This window comes from Synchiropus splendidus, chromosome 8 (genome assembly GCF_027744825.2).
Source record: "Synchiropus splendidus isolate RoL2022-P1 chromosome 8, RoL_Sspl_1.0, whole genome shotgun sequence".
Taxonomy (NCBI): Eukaryota; Metazoa; Chordata; class Actinopteri; order Syngnathiformes; family Callionymidae; genus Synchiropus; species Synchiropus splendidus.
In genome coordinates, this window is record NC_071341.1 from 18,913,623 (window position 1) to 18,934,332 (window position 20,710).

Genomic DNA, 20,710 nt, shown 5'->3' on the forward strand with positions numbered 1-20,710 from the left:
GACTCTGTCCGCCTGGGTTACCATGACAACCGCTTCTCATCTCACAAGCCAACATGGAGGTGCGGTGGAAATGTCAAGGACCAGTCCCACACTTCATCAGATTCCCTTGTTTGTGTTGGCCAGGTTGGCTGGAGGGCGAGCGGCTGCGCGACGGAGAGCGAGGATGGTTCCTGGCCGAGTGTGCGGAGCCCATCACGTGTCAAGCCACCATCGAGCGCAACATGCAGAGGATGGACCGCCTGCAGGGCCTGGAGACCAACGTGTGAGCGGGAGCCACTTGACACGGCAGTGACCTGCCGCTGTCGACCCCAGGGCTGAGCGCCGGTGTTCGCCGCTGTGAAGGCTCAGCTCACACACGACACGCCAACGAAACCCGCTGAGAACTTCGCAGCCAAACGTCTCTTCTACACCCCAAATTAGTCTTTCAATTGTAGCGGTGAACAATGACTTTGATGCGGATGATGATGCACTTTAACAATGATCTGTCTGGGTGGAGAAGGAGCGACATTTTGAAAGAATCTGAACACAGTTTGATCCAGGAGCTTCAGTCAGAAGAACATCTGAAGCTCTGGACGCAGCATTTCAAGGCACTTTTTTTGTAAATATGTCGATTCAATTGATGAATTAAGCTACTTTTTAAAAAATCAGAACAGCCAAATGTATTTCCTACCTCATCCTCAGCCACGGGGCTCAAGACCGAGGGCCAGAATATATTTCACGGAAGCTTAAAACAAGGTGTTTCCTGAAGGTGTTTCCGGAAGAGACCTGGTCAACACCAGGGCCGAGTCATCGCTTCAGTGCCACCACTTGGATGGGAGGGCGTCATCTGACAGACCGCGGCATCGGAACGCGGTGACGGTCGCGAGGGCGGTTTATGAAATTTGAGCTCAGGGAGAATTTGCTTTGCGACTCGGTGAGAAATGATTTTTTTTTTTCAATGACTGTAAAGTGTAAATATGTAAAATGGTGTGTATATCCAGAAACAGAGATGCAGAGAACTCAGTAGCTAAATATATTTTGATCACATTAAAGGCTTCATTACCTGGAAGAGCAATTGAAGAGATTGGAAGAGTCTGAGTTTGTGAAAAAACAACTGGGAAAGTTGCGGTTCACCAAAGGTCGGTTATCCAACTCTGGACCAACTCAGAGTTTTCGGTTTCAGAACAGGGGTTAACGGTTCAGAACCAAAGTCGAAGTCGAGTCGCGAACAGCCCGTGTTTGATGGCGGCAAAAGTCCTCACCGATGAGAAGATCGTCCAGTGACAGCTCGACTATTTAGTCCGTTTCCTATTGGTCGGTCCGTCTTTGTCCCGCCCCCTCTGCGTGCCGCGTGTGAGACAAGATCAGAGTATTTAAAATGGTGCTTTCTGGAAGTCACGCTTCACATCCAGGTTCCCATCAGGCTATCGGGTGATAATCCTCCTCTCCAGACTGGGATTTCTGCGTTGTGTTATATGCGCTTCAGCCTGGGTAACTCAAGTGTTTCGCTCTGGTAAACCTGCTCCCCAGGAGTTTAGGTTCATGGCCTGTGTTGCCCTGGTAACTAACACAGAGGATGGTTGATCCTGCTTCATGAAATTCAATTCTGGCTTTTCATTTAAGCACCTTTCTGAAATGGACACCAGGAAGTCCTGGACGGGAATGTGTGTCTGAACAAAACCTAAACAGTGACCACAGACTTATTGTATTGCTCTTCACCTTTATTTATCCATTTAACCAGGAGCAAAATGTAAAAAAACAGGAGGGAAGAAAAGGAAACTTGGGAACGCAGTCGGCAAAAACGTGGAGAAACAGAAGTCATTCAAGTGTGTGAAGAAGGTCCCGGTGAACTGTCCATGTTCCGCTTTAATCTTCGTCCTCATCGTCGTCCTCATCAAAGTTCCTGTGGTGCGAGCTACGACCGAATGACTGGCAGCTTTGAGGGGCACGAGTGTTGGCAGCCTGGCTCCCCGCTGGTCTCTCCTGGGTGGTGATGAGGTCTATGATGGCGCTGATCACAGCGCAGTCTTTGGACTCACGGTTCTGCCAGTCCACAGGAGCCGGGTTACATATTTTATCTTCCAGCAGAGAATCCAACTCTCGCTTCAAACTCTGGGAAAAGAAAGAGAGACCCGTGTGAATACGTCCATCAAATCAAGCGCTTCTCGTCGGAGGTAGGTGTCGACATCATTCACACCCCTGGAGCTCGGCACTGAACTCCACTTCTGAAATATCGGCTGCAAATCAGATCTGTGCTAACCTTCACCAGGTGGGCGATGCGAGCAGGAGAGCGGAAAACGATCCACTTGTCCACCGCGATGGTTTCCTGGTCCTCGTCCTTCTGGATGCTGATGTCGCCGCCGAAGAAGAGCAGCGAGAACGGCGACACTTCCGTGCAGTCGTAGAGGAAGATCTGGAGAGAGGCACAGGCAGAGGTCGCTCACACGCTCCCGCACCAGCCGAAATTTCTGACAGATATTTCCACTCGAAGTGTTCCATTAGGAGCAGTTGTCGGCCTGGAATGTGTTTCAGTGCCAGAGGAAGTGTCACCCTGCTCGCACTGACTCTCGCTTATCTGACTCGCTGCTTCCACAGAGGTGCTGATGCAAGACTCCAAATAAAAAAAAAAAAAACTTGATTTTTCAACTTCATCACTCCATCAAACTTATTAATAAGCAAAGAGACATACGTCAAACTATTATCCCTTTTTGGCCTTTTTATTTTTCAGTTTTCAGCCAATGAATTGAGTGCGACCTGTTTAGCTGGTGTGGAAGGACTGAGCAGCCGACTGGTCTCACTTTCGCTGACTGCAACAGCATGAGTTTGCATGAAACTCGCACTCAGAAATGTGAAACAAAACTCCTCTACTAACCTTCTAAGATAAGCAAAATCCCAACTCAGTGACGTGTGCACCAAGTTCTGGTTCTCTGAAGGTGTTATTTGAAATGCATGACGCGACTACGCATCTGGAAACAGTGTCATAAAAGAAACCACCTCTGCTGCCTTCCTATTTAACCGAATCAAGTCGGTTATTTTTGGCAACAACCTCCTCTTGAATACTGAGCGACTCAGCAACTCGAGCGGGAGATAGAACCAACAGCACAAAGTGAAGTATCGTTCAAATGAGAGAAAGGTGAACGGAGATGAAAGCAGACGTCCACTTCTGCGCGATGAATCGATGCATCATGTAACGGACGGGCAGCTGTTGCGTCAGCGCGGACGCGTCATCTATCGGCTGCGTCTCTCTCGCTCCTCCACTGGGGCTCCGGCTTTTATCCCATGACCTCCAACATCACACGCTCGCTTTCATGGTAAAGCAGAATAGGGGCCATTGTGGAGAGGAGAGCTGACACAATCTGAGCCGACGATGACGAAACCCCTTCACACCATTTTCCCTGCAATTATCAGTGCGGCATTGAGAGGAAACGTCCTCATTTTCAGAAGTGAGCGACGCCGCCAGAGGCCTGTCGCACTGACCCTTCAGTCCCCACGACCTCGCGTGCCGTTTCTTTGAAGCACGTGCGCCTTTGAGTGAGTTGAAAGGAAGAAGCTCTTTCATCAAATATTCATCTGGTGTAAAGCCGCTGCCGACCTTTCCGCCGCCGGAGCGTGTAACCAGGCGTGCGCCGCGTCATGCTCCTCGGGATTATTACTCACGCTGGTGGTCCTCATCTTCAGGTGGTAGATGAGCCACGTGTAGTTGAACTCCGTCTCCTCGTAGTTGACTGACTTGGGGTGTATGGCCACCTTCCCGTCGGCCTGGGTGTAGACCTTTACGCTGAAACAGAGGGCGTTATTGAGGAACGCGTTATTAAGGAACACGTTATAGGAACTACGTTATCTTCTGTAATAAACACATAAACCGGTTAGGTGAAAAAAATAATGGCCGCAATCGGTCCAATATTCTCATTATTTTTCCAGTTGAGCTGGGAGAGACCAGACAGAAGCTATGTGGAGGTTCGAAAGCACTACGCACGTCCAAAAGGAGCAACTCCAATCTGGCGAAAGTGCACACGTCGATCGACCAAGCTCGTGGAAAAAGAGCCCGAAGCCGATGCTGCTGAGTTTCGCTGGTCTGACGCCACAGGAGAAGCCACTGCAGCCAAACAGCAGCAGCTTGACTTCAGACGCCTGTTGCACAGCCTTGATCTCAGAAGCAGTTGACCACACTAGTAGCGAGGTATGTTGTGGAAGACATGCTGCCTATCTTAACACTAAGTGTTCTGTAAAAGAGTTGATTTTTGTGCACTGCTAAAAGTATAGTTTCTGATCTAAATGAAGATAATAAATATGCCGATCAAACGTTTCAATATTGTCTTTCATTTGCACTCACACTGCCATTGCACCTTTAAGTCACTAAGTGGCGACTTTGCAATGCACTTGAAGTGGGTTCGGGCTAATACAGGGGTTGGACAAAATAATGGAAACGCCTTAAAGCATTTTTAGCTTTAAGCTGCGCTATAATAAACCGTTTTTAAAAAGTTGCTTTCGCTCGTAACTAGTTACTTTGAAAGTAATGAGTAACTTGAAGTAACAAAGTTACTTTCGAACAAGGTAACTAAGTTACTAACTTGAAGTAACTTGCCCAACTTAGGTTAAAGCCAGGGTGTCATCAGGCTGCAATGATCAAGGAGGGTAGGGCAGGTGGAGAGCGAGCCACCTGGGGAGGAGCGGTCGACAGCAAGTGTGCGCACTGTTGTGTTGACAGCAGCGAGAGCTTCCCGAGTGAGCAGTCTAATATCACGTCTTAACAGAAGTACATGACAGTCGACGTCGTGCTCGAGGGAGAGAGAACCTGGGTGGGATCCAGGCTACTTTGAAACCCAGTCAGCAGCTCTGCTTTCACAACTCTCCCCAGACTAAGTTGTATCTCTGCCTGGCTGCACGTCTGCAGCTCAGAATCATGTCGTCCTCCAACAACCCAAATCCCCCAAGCTTCAAACTTCACATCAACTCCAGAGAAAACTTTCAGCTTCACTCAGAAACAAGTGAGAAACCATCGGTGAGGAGAGCCGCGTCGCCTGCACACACACAGGTCACTGTCTCTGCTGCCACACATGCCCGCAGGCAACGTGACGGTGACTGCACTGATCCCACTCTGATCAAGGGCCACTGCTCTTCATGCTGCTCAGCTGCGGCCTCAGACCCTGGCCTCGTCCAGCCAGCCCACCACCCAAGTACGTGGTGAGTGGCGCTGTCTCATTTCTGCAGATCAACAAGAGCAACGCGCCACTTCTCGGCCCACTTGTCCTCCGTGTCACAGCGACTCACCCCGGCCTCTTCTTGCTGTAAGACTTGCGAATCATGGCGACCTTCGGATACAGCCCGGCCACAATCACCGCTTTAATCAGCTTCTGGTTGTCTGAGGAGCGCAATCAGTGAGAGAGAGAGAGACCGAGAGAGAGACGGAGGCAGAGCAAGAGAGAGAGAGAGAGAGAGAGAGAAAACACATTGTGTTGTGAAGAAGAGACGCAACCATCACTGCCAGTTAACAGTCTAGTCGTCGACAAATGCAACTCTTGGGCCATTTTCATGAAATATATTTTTACCTTTAAAAGCAAAATGAATACTTCTAAAATACACTTTTTGGATAACTTACGATAAGTTCGCATTTTGACAATAATACTGAGCATTTCATTTGATAGACTGATAAACTGTACCGCAATTTCCAGACTATAAACTGCCACTGTTTTAACCCTGCAGCTTATACAATGTTGGGGCTGATATATGGATGTTTATGCTGCTGTCATGCTGCCAAAATACTGAGCCTCCTCACATCAATCCTGTGACATAACAGCAGCTGAGACCGACTGTGGTGTCGGGAACCTCGGACACACGGGTGAAAACGTAATGTCAATATTCTGGTGCGCTCTATAGTCCGGAATTTACACTGAGTAATATTTTCTTTTGATATTTTTATGTTACATTATTATAACTGTGTAACAACCTAGAGGTTGAATTTTAGTCTTCAAAAATCAACAAAGTTCGATTATATAGAAATGAGTCTGATAAAAGCCATTCAAGTCAGTTTAAAAAAACTAACTTCCTCCTAGCTGGATGATTCTGACGGTATCTTCAGAAAGCATTTTAGAACTACCCAACAAGCGGAGGGTTGAGTGACACACAGATTGAGTGATTGAGATCCGAGTGCTTCCCACTTCATTTTAGATTTGGCTCGGTGCCTTTTGAAGAGTCACGTTTGACACTAAGTTTCAGAGCCAAATTAAACAGTCACATTGTCAAGCAGCCTTTAAAGGAGAGTAATTACTTTGTCAGAGTCAAAAAGAAAACCAACAAACCTGAATTGACATTCGATTTGGGGTCTTTGGGGTCTTTGCTGCCAACAAAGCCGACGTGCATCAGGTGCTCTGCAAACTGGCCCTTCATGTTTTGCAGCATCTGACCGAACAGACGTTCAATCCCATGTGAAAACTGGTTCCAGCACAAAAGTGTAACTGAGGGTCTTTTCACACTGCGGGTTCTGTCTCGGGTGACCTGAGTTCGATTCGCCTCCTGCTGTGCAGCCTTGCACCTCTGCGCCTCAGGTCATGTCCTTTTTTTCCTGCTCAGCTGGTGGCGGTCTGCGCAAAATAGCTGGTTTGTGACCGGGTTGACCGCCTAAACATGAAAAAGTCTTGTCACGTTTGTTTCATAAGGAAACAAGCTGCGTAATACGGAGCGTCTTGATTGATCCACGCTGCTCTCACAACACGTTGAACACAGTGAGTGAGATTGCTGACGATCGAGGAGGTTTTAGTCAGTTATGTACAGATCCAGACGTCAGAAATGATCGATGAATATTCTGGTGATCTTCAGAAACTTGGGGAAAATGAAGCTGCGGCTTTCCTCCTGGCAGTCCTCCTCATGCAGAGCGCAGCATTATTCATTTAAGACAATCTGTCTGTCAATAAAATCAGATGTTTATCAGCCTAATAAAGCTGAAAACATATGAGTTATCAAACATCCGCACACATCGCATGTCCCGGACCGCCGCCCTGCGCTGCGCTCCTGAGCTTCTCGCAGCTCCCGGCTGCACACCTCAGTGTTCTGGGAGTTGGAGAAGTCGCCTGAGGCGAGAAGGTCACCCCCTGCTGAGAGTTTCCCGAGATAAAGTTCTGGTCTCCAGTTGGGATCAAGTCTGATGCTAAAACCTGACTCGCTTGTGTTCACATCTCGACCTTCTGAGCCGAAAGCGCTCTGTGTCGAGACAGAACCTGCAGTGTGAAAGCACCCTAAATCCTTCCATACCTTGAGAGTATTAGCAGACAGGAAGTTGTCCCAACAGAACTCTCTCTCGCACCTGGCGCCACGATGTTTGGCTTCTTCCCAGCCCTGAGACACCAACACCTCATGCGTAAGTGATGAACAATTGACGGAGCAGGGAAGTGGGAAAAGCTACCTGGAAGGCATTGAAAACGGCGAGGTGGTCACTCTTGGAGTTGTTGGATAAAGTCTTCTTCCGCTTGTCGGCCAGCTTCTCCTTGCCCTTGACAGACGTGTGAAAGAGTCTTCAGAGTTGAACCAAGTGTGATAAGAATGAACAAGCGCTCGTGGTGGCGCCGCCCTACCAGGGGGATAAAGAAGGGGTCTTTGAAGCTGAGCGAGGCGGCAATGGTGAGCACGGGGTCCAGGCAGCCCAGCAGCGCTCCGAACAGGATGAGCTTTCCAATGTGAGGCTCCACAGGCAGGCGAGCCAGATGGACGCCGAGCGCAGTGAGCTCCTCGCAACTATCCAGGGCATTCTACCACACAATACACGCCGAGTCATCGAAAGCAGTGAAGCAAGCTGCTTCACCATTCAACAACAACACTATCTAAAATGCAAAACAACTCACAAAACAGATGACAACTTTAGAGGAGTTCACTTTGTAACAAAGAAATATGCGATACTTTCTAGTGATGAAAGAGATTTGCAGGCTTCAAAATGACAGACGGAGCAACTAATTGTCACAAATGTATGTTGTCTGTTGGGAGGAAATGGTAAACCAAAACAAGTTGTTTTTTTCTGTTACAGCTGTTGCTTTCAACAGTTCTTAATGATCGCCATCATCAGCTCTCATGATTCAATATTCACAGCTACAGAGGCGGCGTGTAGGAAGCTGGGGAAAACAAAGTCAAACGACTCATCTGACTCAAGACTTGAGCCACAAAATGCTGATCCCACTCACCAGATCAGTGAGGTTCTTGATGGCGAGGTTGACGGCCTCCTCGGTCGGAGGATCGAGGGCTTTGCTCAGGAACTGTGCTATGAAGCCAAGTTTCAGTACCTGGAGAGAAAACATGGACAGATATTTAACACAGCCTTTGAGCAAACACAAAGAGCCGAAGGAAGTCGCTCCCTGTGCTGTTGTTAACAACTTCACACAGTTCATTTCATGTTTTTCTACCCGTTTTGACGAAGCCAATAATAGAGATGACAGTTTGACAGAGAAACTCTCTTAACTGTCGACCTTTAAATACAGAGCACAAGATGTATAGAAAGACAGGCACGTATTTTTGTGGAAAATTGCACAATTAATGAAGGATTCTTCAGAAATAATTCTTGTCTTAACACCAGCAATATTTTGTTTTTTTGTGTGTCAAGCAACAGAATTCAAAAGAAATTATTATTTTGTATAAATATGAATGATTATTATATAATATATATATAAATCTTTTTTTTTTTCTTTTTTTTTTAGAAATTTCTGTCCAGGTGCTTTCCATGTATCTGTGATTTTTAATTCTGGTGACCAAATATAGTCTGTATTTCAATTTAAAAAACTTTTTTTGTTTTGTTTTTTTTAATCCACCCCCCAAAAAAATCAATTGCATTTCCTGATTTCATTTTGCCAAAAAAATGCAGCCTGAACCCCTTTCTGTCTTTTAAAGTGTCCGATATTTCTTCAGGGAACTGGTGGATAGTCTGCATTTAAAGACGAAAACAGTTCTGAATAAATAAAATAAGAATAAAATACCATGAAAACGCCTTGACTGACTGAAAAATATATATAATGTGACTAAAATAAGAAGTAAAATGGCAGCTTACAAAAATACAACAACTACTGCCACTGCTATAATATAATATAATATATAATATAATACAAATATAAAATAATAATAATATAGATTTATTAATATTATTGTTAATAATAATAATAATAATAATAATAATAATAATAATAATAATTCAATTCCTGAGTAGAATCGACTAAATACAAAAAACAACATGAATTATCACGAAACGTTCCTGAAACAGCATTTACTCACTGCAACCTATCCTGACTGTTGCACACTGATAGATACACTAATGTGTCTCCACCCTTTCACAAGTGTCCACATGGTGGACAACTGAGCGGCTTCCTGTCACTTTCAGAATGCAGAATGCAAACGTCTTCATGGACTGGCCCCGTCACAATGGACGACCTGCTCCACATGTACTCAACAGCCAGACCCACACTGTCTCCTCCAGAGCTGCTCTCTGACTCTTGAACAGTCTCCCTCCAGACACCACAGCAACAAATGTCTTTTTTTAATGTGTCAGGCTTTATCACTGCGTGTTTAAATCCTGTCCTCATCTGTGTGGTGTTTCCTGAGATTGGAAGTGTTTTCAGTGTTAATGTAAAGCACGTTGCTCAGCAACCTGCCCTGGACAGGTGCAATATAAATAAACTTGATCTTCAGCTAGTATAATGAAGGGACCAGAACAATCACTGCATGAGTTTGAGCTCTAGAAAAGAAATCCCACCTATGAAGGATTCTAGTATAATATTAGTAGTAATATTATCATCAGTGTTTGGCTGGTTGGAGGCGGTTACTCCCATGCAAAAACAGGGACCGTGATGGATTAAGGGCTGTGAGTCAGCTCACGAGGACCACCCTCAAGAGACCGCCAGCAATTCAACACCCCCGTAGTTCAACACCCCCCCACCCCCAACCATCCCTTGAGCATCCACACAAGTCATTCACAGTAATCGTGTCATTATATCCACTCAGGCACAGTTGCGAGCGCATCTGATCAGGCACCTTGATTTGCAGGCACAGCTCCTCCAGCGGCGTCCTCATGATCTCAGGTAACTGATAAGCGTTCAGCAGGCTCGCCCGCAGGCCGTTGTACAGATGGTAGCACTTCCCTGGACTCACTCTTTGAATTTATATGCGAGAAGAATAGAAAGTAGTGTTAGTCTGGAGGAAAAAAAAAGGAACATTTTGATTCACTGAACTGCAGCGGCAGTCTGTAAGCAGCTCTTGCTAATTGGGCCTGGGTCTACTTTGATGTCGGAGCTAGCCAAAGAAACAGACTTCTCAAGTCACAGACCGGAAAACAGGGTAGAAGTGACAGAAGGGAAAACAGGGAGGGGGAGCTGTGGCGGGCTTTCACGAGGACAAAAACCAAGTGAGATTATCCACACACCTGCCGGCGCGACCTTTCCTCTGTTTGGCATTGGCCAGGCTCACCCACTCCGCCGCCATGGTGCTGATGTTATTGCTGGTGTCGAAGTGGGTTTCTTTAATTTTCCCTCCGTCAATCACGAAAACGACATCATCTATCGTGATGCTGCGAGGAAAGGGGGGGGAAGAAAAAAAAAAGTTTTCATCATGAAGGATAAAAACATCAAAGCAGCCCATCAAAAACTCACTCCACACACAAACAGTGTTAAAATAAAATCAAACTCTTTGTGAGGTTTAGAGAGTCTATATTTGGAAATGAAATGGAAACCACAAGCAGCTTTTGGACTGGATGTGGGATGCCATGTGAATACATTAAAATGGTTCATTTCCCCAAGATGCACGTGCATACATCAACTATTTCAAATGCATTTAAAACCCTTCCTGGAGAAGCGTACCTGGTTTCAGCAATATTAGTGGCGATAACAATCTTTCGAACTCCAGGTGGAGGCCTCTTGAACACCTGCAAGTGCAAAGGGATTTTTTTTTTTCTATAAGTTTCCACGCATTTTTCAGCAGACGGTTCCAGAGACAGAAATTCTGACCTGCGTCTGGTTGACAGTAGGCATCAGGGAGTGCAGAGGGATGATGACAAACCGATCTAAAACACAAAAGCCAGGCAGAATTGCATTAAGAAACATTTGCAAACAAAGAAGTCCAAATAGCGCATTACAATTGCTCACACTTGACATACTCTCTTCGCCAATTCATCAGGTTTATCCGTAAAATTGTAGTTATATAACGCTTCCATGTCAAACTAATGAGACAGAACTTGACGGAACTTTCAAATTTGCATAAAACACAATTTGATTCCTGCATTTTAATTTGAGGCACTGGCTTTTCTTGCTGAGGAGACGTACCAGAAATAAAACAATGTAACGACCAGAGCAAAGTTAGGAATTAAAATCGAATTCAATCCATTTTCAATTTGCGATCATCCTTAATAAATCAGGTTTAATTAGAAAGACAAACAAGCAGAAAAACATTTTGTCAGGGATACGCCCATTAACATTTACATAGATATTAAAATTGCAAGGTCATGAAATCCTGGAATCATCTAATAACAACCATCACAATCCTAACAATAGGTCACACTTGGTGAACATATATAAAACTATTATTAAGACAATCATCAGTAACTATGGTGTTGTGTTTTCAGTGACTGTTCTGGGGTGAACTACAGTCAGGCGTAACAAGAAGCAAATAATTGCTTTATTATGATTAATTACAGGCCAATAAATTGCTAATACACGTTCCAAAGCTAAAGTTTGAATAATAATAATAATAACAATAATAATAATAGCATAACAATAGCAATAGTAATAATAACATAACAATAGCAATAATAATAATAACATAACAATAGCAATAATAATAATGTCTGAAATATGTACAAATAAACATCATATCAATTAGAGGAGATTCAAAATAAACAGTCATTAAATGCTTGCTATTCTCCATCATGCTCCTTTACGACCAATCTCAGTGTGGTGTTGTTTACCTGAGCGAAACATCTGCTGAGCCATGAGCAGGTCATGAAGGCTGCTAATGTTGTCCCAACCTGGCAGGAAGACCAAAATGGCTCCCTCCTGTCAGACGCATAAAAACCAAACACAGTGTTTCAGCGAATAAGGGAGCCAAAGATCAAGCCTGTTCTCTGACAACTATTCATTTACAGGCACAAAAGCAGAGAAACAAATTCAGCAATTTATAAAACGTGTCGCCTTGAGGCTTCCCAGCTGCTTGAAAACAACAAAGTCCTGCCTGCAATTTGAACATGAGATGAAAGGTAATTATCACCTATTGGATAGTGAACATCGGGGTGTTGACTTTAGCTATTTATTTATAGCTGAATCCCCTGTTAGCCAGTGTTAGGTAGCAAGGATGAACTGCCGGCAGCGTGCCGACTCCTCGCACATACACCGGCAGCGTCTATCATTAATGCAGAAATAACTGTAGCCATGGAGTTAGCGCTGCAGACCTGGCTCGCGCGGCAAGCCTTCCTCGACGTGCTCGCCCATCTGTGCGTTATATTATCAACCAGTGTAAAATCATTTACTGGAGAACGCAGCCGAAACAGGGACAGATGGAGGAAAAGGAACTTGCAGTACAACAGCAGGAAAATGCTGAAAGACATCGGAGCCAAGGCGCTGATTTGCAGGCTCAGAACTGCCGTGTCCAATGGAGGAATGACCTGATACACAACACTAATTATTCTGTCAGTTCGAGTTCGTCTCTCCTCCCTGAAACTCTCCATTGTTCAGTCCCGTCCAATACATGTGTCTAAAGTTAGTCTAAATGTTTCAAAACAGAGAAAACATGTCTACATGTCAGAGCATTCATCATGAAGAAATTGAGAAGACTTGTCGAATTTTGGTTATGAAATGTAAATGAGCATCTGTTCCCTCACTCATTAGCACAAATCTGCTGATATATATCCGCAGTCATATTGTGTGATATGTCACTCAGCATTTGGACGCGCTCTTGCCTGATCTTCCCATCTGCTCCGCTCCGAAATACCATCTACCTTTCATCCCTTTGTTGGTTTATAGTCAGTCCACAAAATCAGCCTCAGCAGGAGGACAAGAATAAATTACAAGTTTACTCTGTTTCGCTAAACCAAAACACTCACGTCTTCATTTTGCGCAATGTGTCGGATCAGCGCCAGGATTAGCTCCAAGTCGATCTTTTCGTCGCTGTCCAAAACCTCCAACGCGGCGATGGTGCTGTCAGAGTATCTGAGGGAAGAAGGGAGCAAGAAAATCACTTCCCAGACAAAACAAAACAGTGACATATATCGATCATGCGATGACGAATATTTATGCGCAGTTTGAAAACAGGTTCTCTTTATCATTGCGCCGTCTCCGATGTGTGATTGACAGGTGGTTAATGAGCTCATTTCAGTCACTAGAGTAGGGACTTGTGGATGTGATGAGACTACTGAGCGTTGTTCACCGCTGCCAGATCAACTGATGAAAATGTCATTTTACGCATTTCAGCCGGGATGAAAACCCGAATCAAGCGGTTCATGAGCGAGTTCTGCGTGACCTTGGTGGCAATCTTTCAGGCGCTAAACAAAATCAGCTTTCTTTGCCGGACAGAAGAATCCTTTTCACTCCGGCTCCTGCCCACAAGGACGTTTCAGTAATCTGTCACTTTAAAATTAGTAGTGGGAACAAAAAAATGTGTTAAAATATTTAAGCATTTTAATTTAATTTAATTGAACAGTTTGCTCTCAAACAAACATGGAGGAATCCGCTGAGAATACTACTTGGACTTATAGGGGTGTAATGTGAGGCAGTTTGTACTGCTTTTTTTGTTTTGTTTTGTAGTTTCATTGTTCATTCAATTGTGCACTTCTTACTTTATGTAACGCTATTTGGACATGCTTTTATTTTGTAATTGCTCTGTTGCCGATGCAAGAACAATATCCTGCGCATGTGTGACTGCTCGTGCGGAGATACTCAACACACGTTGTTCCTGATGTATAGAGAGAGATGCATGTTCTGGCAGTTGATCAACCACTTGTCTGTGGGACGATTTTGGAGTGACAAGCAAAGGAGAGCAGCCGCGACAACTGTTTTATTGAGCGCTCTAGGAAGGCGAAATGAGGTACAATTGTTCGAACACATGTGCGTATAGTATGTAGATTGGATGAATGCGTCATGTAATATGCATGTGCTTTTCAGTTTATTATTCTGCAGTTTTTACGGTGCAAACACACAATAAAAGCACCAGTATTGAAACTCAACGTCTGTCGAAATAATTCCAAGAGGGGGCAAGTTTCATTTTAAGACAAATATTTTCAAGACATCAAAAGAGCTTTAGTTTAAATAAGGTGATATAAAAACTTGAATATGGCCACCGTCGTGATTTATTGTGCTGTAGTCAAACTGATGCAAAATATTTTGTTGTTTAAATGTCTGTATGGGTCCAACATTTGATTCAGTAATATACCAAATTCATTCCAATTGAAAAATGTGGCTTCTTGTGGCAAATATTCTTATACCATTAAACTGCGATTAATTGAGATTAAATAATTACGAATAATATCTAATAATTAGATTCATATTTTCAATCAAATCCCACCCCTAAATAAAATAAAACCTAATTTGGAAAACGGTAAACACGACAATAAGGTCACCAAACTTAGCTTATTGTTATAGCTAGATAAAAAGATGAATTTATATCGAGATAAAAAAAGACTTTCCGACCTTTATCTGACTCTGATTGGAGAACAAAGCTTTTACTTCAGCACTCTGTTCAAGGGCTAAGAACTGGGCTCACATATGGGAAACATAAAAGCTTCCCACTCAGCCTTCACAGGATTCATTTAGACAGTATGCAGAATTTCACTGCATCTCACCCCATCCAAAAACCATTAGTGGAGTGTCTCTGAAACCCCTGACGGCTCCTTCAAAGAGGTCAATTTGACACGCCATCTAAGTGGCAGCTATCAAGTCAATTCAGGCTCCCTGCTGTTTCCACCAACTCACCGGCCCTGAAGTGTTCGTGTGTAACACGGCCAGCTCTCTTTGTATTCAGCCTCCGTCGCCTCCTTTTCAGGTCGGGAGTTTCGCCCATGGCAAAAGCCTTTCTTCCATGAGGGGCGAGTGTTTTGATTTTTCGGATGATACCTGGAAGAGAGGAAATGTCACTGCCAACACCTGTGATTTGTAATAACAATAAATAAAGTCTGAAGTGGCGGCAGCTCCATCGACAGATCGCTGTCGTACCGTAGCATCTCCACCACATCCTCGAGCAAGAACTCTTCCACTGGGAAAGTCAAGCCAGGGATGTGAATCATGGGACACTTGTCTGAGGAAACAAAAAACAAACAGTCATCGCAACCATTTCCTGATGTATACATGAATAGCAATGGCCAAACCATGAGTGAATGATCAGATTTAGGTTAGGTTGAACAAATTCACGAGGTTAGAGTCATTTATTAGAAGTAGCTTTTGGTTATTATTATTATATATTTTTTTACACGATAGTTGGTTAAAATATCATTATCGCAATGTGTGCTTGAGTGATGGCGACATTGCAGGGCAGCGCTTTTTCCGGACTTCTCAACTTTTATTTCGCTTCATCTACATATCTCTTTTCTCCGTGGAGGTTTTGTCATTGCGCGACACTGATGATATGGAACTATTTTGCCTGACGTTTCATCAATCATACATCTCATAAATAACCTGAATGATCATGAGTACATGAGTACTTTGTTTTTACAGCTAGTAGTAAAAATAACAATGACAAAAACGATTATCGAAAAGCAGAGTTTCTTAAAGGGAACTGAATCTGCCAGTAACTGAATTACACAGCCATTTTTATTTTTCATATTTATTTCCCATATTTTTGTCATTTTTTACCTGCTTTGTGGCTTCTTTGAGATCCACTTGATAGTATAAAGCAACTAATTCTTTCCAAATCTCACGACTCACGTTATCTGGTGGGAATTCTTGTTAGTTTGTATAAATATTTCAATGAAAAATCCGTCACAATGTCAGTTTTTTTCAATTTTGCGCAGCCCTATTCCTAAATCTTTGCAAGCACAACGATGTACATAACACAAATGCTGAATATATGCTGTTTTATAGTCAAGCCTCCATGTTTTTTCATGCTGATTCTTTCAAAAGCTTCCTGAATCCAGATGAAAGAGTAAGAATCTATTCCTTGACCCACTCTCAACAGTTCTTTACTGAAACAAGTCCTGAACTGAGATCTCTTTTACCAAAGTACTTGGAGAACTTCTCAGCATTGAGCGTGGCACTCATAAGAATGACTTTGAGATCATCTCTGCGTTTGAGCAGGTCTTTGACGATCACCAGTAAAACATCTGAGTGCAGGCTTCTTTCGTGTATTTCATCCAAAACCAAGTGGCTGACGCTGGTCAGAAGTCTGAAAGCAACAGGAGAAAAAAAACTGTAAATGTCTCAAACTAGTAAACTAAAGAGAATGCATCAACACATTATTTATTTAAGCAGTAGACTCGGCTAGCAGATGAAATATCTGGGGCAACAAAATAAGCATCTGCAGCAGAAGATAGAAATTAAAAGAGCAACAACTTAATTCCTTGACACACAGCAGTTTGCCTGGTTGATTCTGTACTGTAGCTTCATGACGCACAGAAGAGACAACAGTAGTGAAAGAAACAAGATGACAGCATGAACCTCTTCTGTACTCCTGTTCCCGAAGGCAAATAAAATATGAAGCAGACATCGGGATGAGTCAACCAAGGTTGTGTCTGTTTGTGCTTAATAACTCAGAGTGTGGCAGAGTTTGACGTAACCACGGAGAAGAGTGAAATAAAAGCAATAAAGCAGTCACCTAAAAACACGGTCAGGATGAACGATCGCCGGTGCAGGGGAGGCAAGAAACATATAAAGTGGGAAGGACACTCACGGGTCTGAGCGGAGCCACTGAAGAATAATGCCTGTTGTACAATAAAGGATGGAACCCTGTCGCCGTGGTAACCGGCTGCAGAGAAAAGGAGACAAAGAGTCTTTACATATGTGTAATCACTATAATTAATTAAACAAAAAAAGATGTAAAAAAAAAAATACTTGAGCATAAAATGTTGACAGAGCTAGACTTCTGACCCATTTAACCATGTTCCCAAGCAATATGTTTGAGTCACACTTCATAATACCTCACAATTGAAACAGTTAATGCAATACATTACATAGTATTAAATAATGAAATATGGGACACAAACCAAAAAAGTAAAGCATTACTAAAGGGAGACAGATTACCTTGCACAGTGCAAATGGCAAATGGAAAATAAAATTATGTTTCCTGGTGTTGAAGGAAGTTTCATGACACAGTGTCCTGGTTTTCAAAGGCCACCAGATGGCACTGTCTGCTGTGAAATGTTTGGACTTAAAAAACAAATTCAATGAAACCGCACATAAGTTCCAAACCAAGAGCGCCATCTAATGGACATTGAAAATGAGGACACTGTTTCATCAACCCTTCGACACTGTCTGTGCAACGCCTTTCCTCAGAAATCATTCAAACTGTACTCATCTTGTTTCATTGGTATTGGCTTCACTTTTTTGGACAATAGTCCTGAAAAGACCTCAAATTCAACATCGACTTAAATCCAACCAGAAATTAGTTCAGTGGACGACCCCACTGTGCCATACCTAAGAATCTAGCCTTGATTGATAAGATATTTGTACTCACCTGAAATGGCTCAGATTTATACAATATTGGGGAAAATAAAAAACTTTCAAGCCTCAGTCCAAATATCGATCTCCAGCTCCACTGACAATAATTCACATTGATCTTCAAACACTTTAAACTTGGTGTAAACACCTTGGGTCAGGAGAGAGCAAAACAAATAATCTAATTTTCAAGACATCAAGTATTCCCTCTGAAACCTTTATAAGAGAATATGAAAGTTCATCGGTTCCGAAGTCTGCTCTCGTTAAAGTATGCGCCTTAGATAAAGTTGCAGCCTCAGCTCAAGTTTGCCTGCACTCCAAGTTAAACAGTGCTTGAAATAGAAGTGCCAACAACTCAAAAAGCTTCTCCGATTCAAAGTCGTGAAAAAGTCCAGACTGTTCAAGAATCATTCAGAAGCATCTCTATCACAATTAGAAAATAAGAGCCTCTGACTGGCTGCATTGTTGCAGACAATCGCTAACTGTTTATTTGACTGAATGAAAGCATGATGATAGTCTCTGTTGGCTGTGGAAACATGTTAGGATTTTGACTGGCTGAGTAAACTCTAAAATTTGAGTGAAACAATAGCCATATGAACATACAAGTTTTAGCGCAGGAGTCTGCTGCGAGTCTTGACAAATTTCCAAATCTAAACACACTCTTAATTCCCAAATAGCTCACAGGTAATGTGGGCATTTAGAAGGCTACCTACCATTCCAAACGGATCTGGTATCCACAAGAATTCCCATTGCCGACACTCTCTGCTCTTTCAGCCGCTACACGTTCCGCTACCTACGTGGACACCAGCCCAAAACAAAAAGCGGAAAAAAACATGTCAAAAAAGAAAGCACATATAATAAAGATTAGACAGGCGGAAGAAAAAAAAGGTTCATACAGAGATGGCGCTAATGCGTCGGGGCTGAGTGCAAACCACCCGGCACAGAGAACCCACACCACGTCTGATGTGATCGTCCAGGATGAACTGAGTAACCTGAGTGGTCTTTCCACAACCCGTCTCACCACTCACAACCAGGACGCGGTTGCAGTTGATCAGCTGCACCAACTCCTGATGACACAAAATAAAGGATGGTTTCAACATGCGAAAAAGTAGTGATCGTGTTTGATGTAGATTATTTTTAAATCCTACCTCCTTCTTTCCATATGAAGGTAGTTTTTCCCTGAATTGCTAGAATGAAACGAACAAGACATAAGATTAACTGTACATTCTCAGACTTCAGTTTTCTTCTCCTCACGGCTGGTTTTTAAACCATCTCTATGAACCAAGTCATCTTTTCCAAGTGATCATTTTTCACTCCTCCCAGAAGGTTGCAACAATCCTCAACAGTCACTCTTAATTTGGTTAAATAGCTTGTATATATTCGGCATCTTCAATTAATGCTCCACCCATTTCCATTTAAAACATCTGTTGAGGACTTAATTTCACACCACAGGTTCCTGACTGATGGTTGACAATGAGCAAACTACTTACTAAATACTTACCAGCATATCTATGTATTTGGGGTCCGATGTCTTCTTCTGCAGATCTTCTTGTAATCTGTCATCCAGCGAATTGTCGCGGACAACTTCCTGAAATAAAAAGTCTAAATCCTTGTCTCTCCACCTTTGCTCGCCCCTGTCCTTTTCTTGCTTCGGCTGCTGTTGTTGCAGTTGTTCCTGCGGTTCGTCTTCATCCCATGCATCAGGAGGCTCGTCTTTGACAACAGTCTCAGCAAAGTTACTATTGTGAAAGGAATGAATGAAAATTACGGCAAAAGAAAAAGGAAATTATGCTGCTCCGTACTCACTGTTGTGATTTTTGAGTAGCTTTCTTATGCACCAAGTCACCCTCCTCTTCGTCATCCTCAGACCTTTTATTCTTTTCCGGCAAATCACCATCAAAATAACTTCGCACACAAAAAAAACAAACAGATTTTTAATATTTCATTAAGCTTAAGAAGCCTCTCAATAGCCGCAAAACAGAAACATTTTAGTGAGTAAGTCTCACCAATGGCTACTTCTACTTCCATCGTCTTGCCAAGTTCCAGAAGCTCTGGGATGCCTCACGCTGGTCTCAGGACCAGTCTGGTCAGTTTGGACAGAGTGAAGCAGATTGGTAATGTGCTGCTCTCTGGCTTCATCCATCTGGACAACGGCTCGCTGCACACACACATACACTTGAAATAAGCTTACACAGCAGAATAAAATGACACTGGATCGCAAGATGGGGAGACACAAACTTAAAAAGCTGTTTTCCCTGAGAGCAGGGGAAACTGTTCATGTGTATGTGATCTATTAATGGTAATAAAATTAAGGTCCGTTTAAGATAAATACATTGGCACTCTAAACAGCTGATTTAAGACTGGATGTCAGTGCAAGGCGAGTTTCGTACCGATCTCCTATCAACTTGTTTCCTTCTCACGGCTCCGTATCTTGCGTACCACAGACCAATAGCCCGACCCTTCAAGTGAGGAGGCGGGCGGTCCCGGGGTCCACCGCCTTCGTGGTCCTGGTCATAGTTGGGGCTGTGACCCCTCGACCCGCCGCCTCTTCCTCCTCCTCCTCCGTCCCACCGCTCTCTGCTACCGTCCCGGTGCCAGCGGCCGCCTCTTCTTCCTCTCCTGCCGCCGTATCCATAGTTCATCGCTCTGCGGTGAAACAGCAGCGCTGTGCTTGTTAGCTAACGCTGCTAAGCAGAATTCGCTTCCCAAACTCCGGTCACGAGACAGACGGAGATGAACTCATGATTCGAGTTACTGCCGCACAAACCGCTTAACTATAGTTTCAGTTGAAAACACGCAACTCGATAGTTTTAGGTTGACAGAAAGGGTGTCAAAACAATCATCCGGCGAGTCGCAGAATGAGACGTCAGAGACGCCGCACGCAGGAATATGACGTAGCGGTCTGTAATAGGCTGGTTGCTCAGACAGCGGCTACTAAAAGGATGTCAGCATCAGAATCAGCTTTATTGCCAAGGTCAAAACATCATAATAATAACAATAATAATAATAATAATAATAATAATAATAATAATAATAATAATAATAATAATAATAATAATAATAATAAAAATAATAATAAAAACAATACTACTAGTAACTAGTAAATAAATAAACCACAAACAACAAGGTTTATAAAT

At 43.4% G+C, this 20,710-nt stretch overlaps 2 protein-coding genes across 3 annotated transcripts in view; one reads left to right on the forward strand and one right to left on the reverse strand.

The window, feature by feature from the left end:
- Window positions 1–2,197, forward strand: part of LOC128763410 (rho guanine nucleotide exchange factor 26-like) — a 28,449-nt gene extending 26,252 nt beyond the window's left edge. The window contains exon 15 of one of the 2 annotated variants that reach the window (XM_053872184.1): window positions 124–2,197. In XM_053872184.1, coding sequence (XP_053728159.1) covers window positions 124–266 — 143 coding nt within the window. In that variant the 3' untranslated portion in view covers window positions 267–2,197. The remainder of the gene's footprint in view (window positions 1–123) is intronic. The other variant, XM_053872183.1, reaches the window with a different exon arrangement.
- On the reverse strand, window positions 1,693–20,439 carry dhx36 (DEAH (Asp-Glu-Ala-His) box polypeptide 36). Its single transcript, XM_053872181.1, has 26 exons — window positions 19,964–20,439; window positions 19,580–19,731; window positions 19,380–19,478; window positions 19,075–19,312; window positions 18,722–18,760; window positions 18,470–18,640; window positions 18,287–18,366; window positions 16,810–16,884; window positions 16,139–16,305; window positions 15,141–15,222; window positions 14,901–15,041; window positions 13,037–13,142; window positions 11,906–11,993; window positions 10,950–11,005; window positions 10,803–10,867; window positions 10,370–10,513; window positions 9,982–10,099; window positions 8,148–8,246; window positions 7,548–7,721; window positions 7,379–7,465; window positions 7,228–7,311; window positions 6,279–6,378; window positions 5,251–5,341; window positions 3,637–3,757; window positions 2,240–2,392; window positions 1,693–2,091 (listed from the first exon to the last, which is right to left on the reverse strand). Exons 1-26 carry the CDS (start codon window positions 20,213–20,215, stop codon window positions 1,846–1,848), a joined length of 3,228 nt encoding a protein of 1,075 aa, XP_053728156.1. The 5' UTR covers window positions 20,216–20,439; the 3' UTR covers window positions 1,693–1,845.
- Window positions 20,440–20,710: the final 271 nt, after the last annotated feature.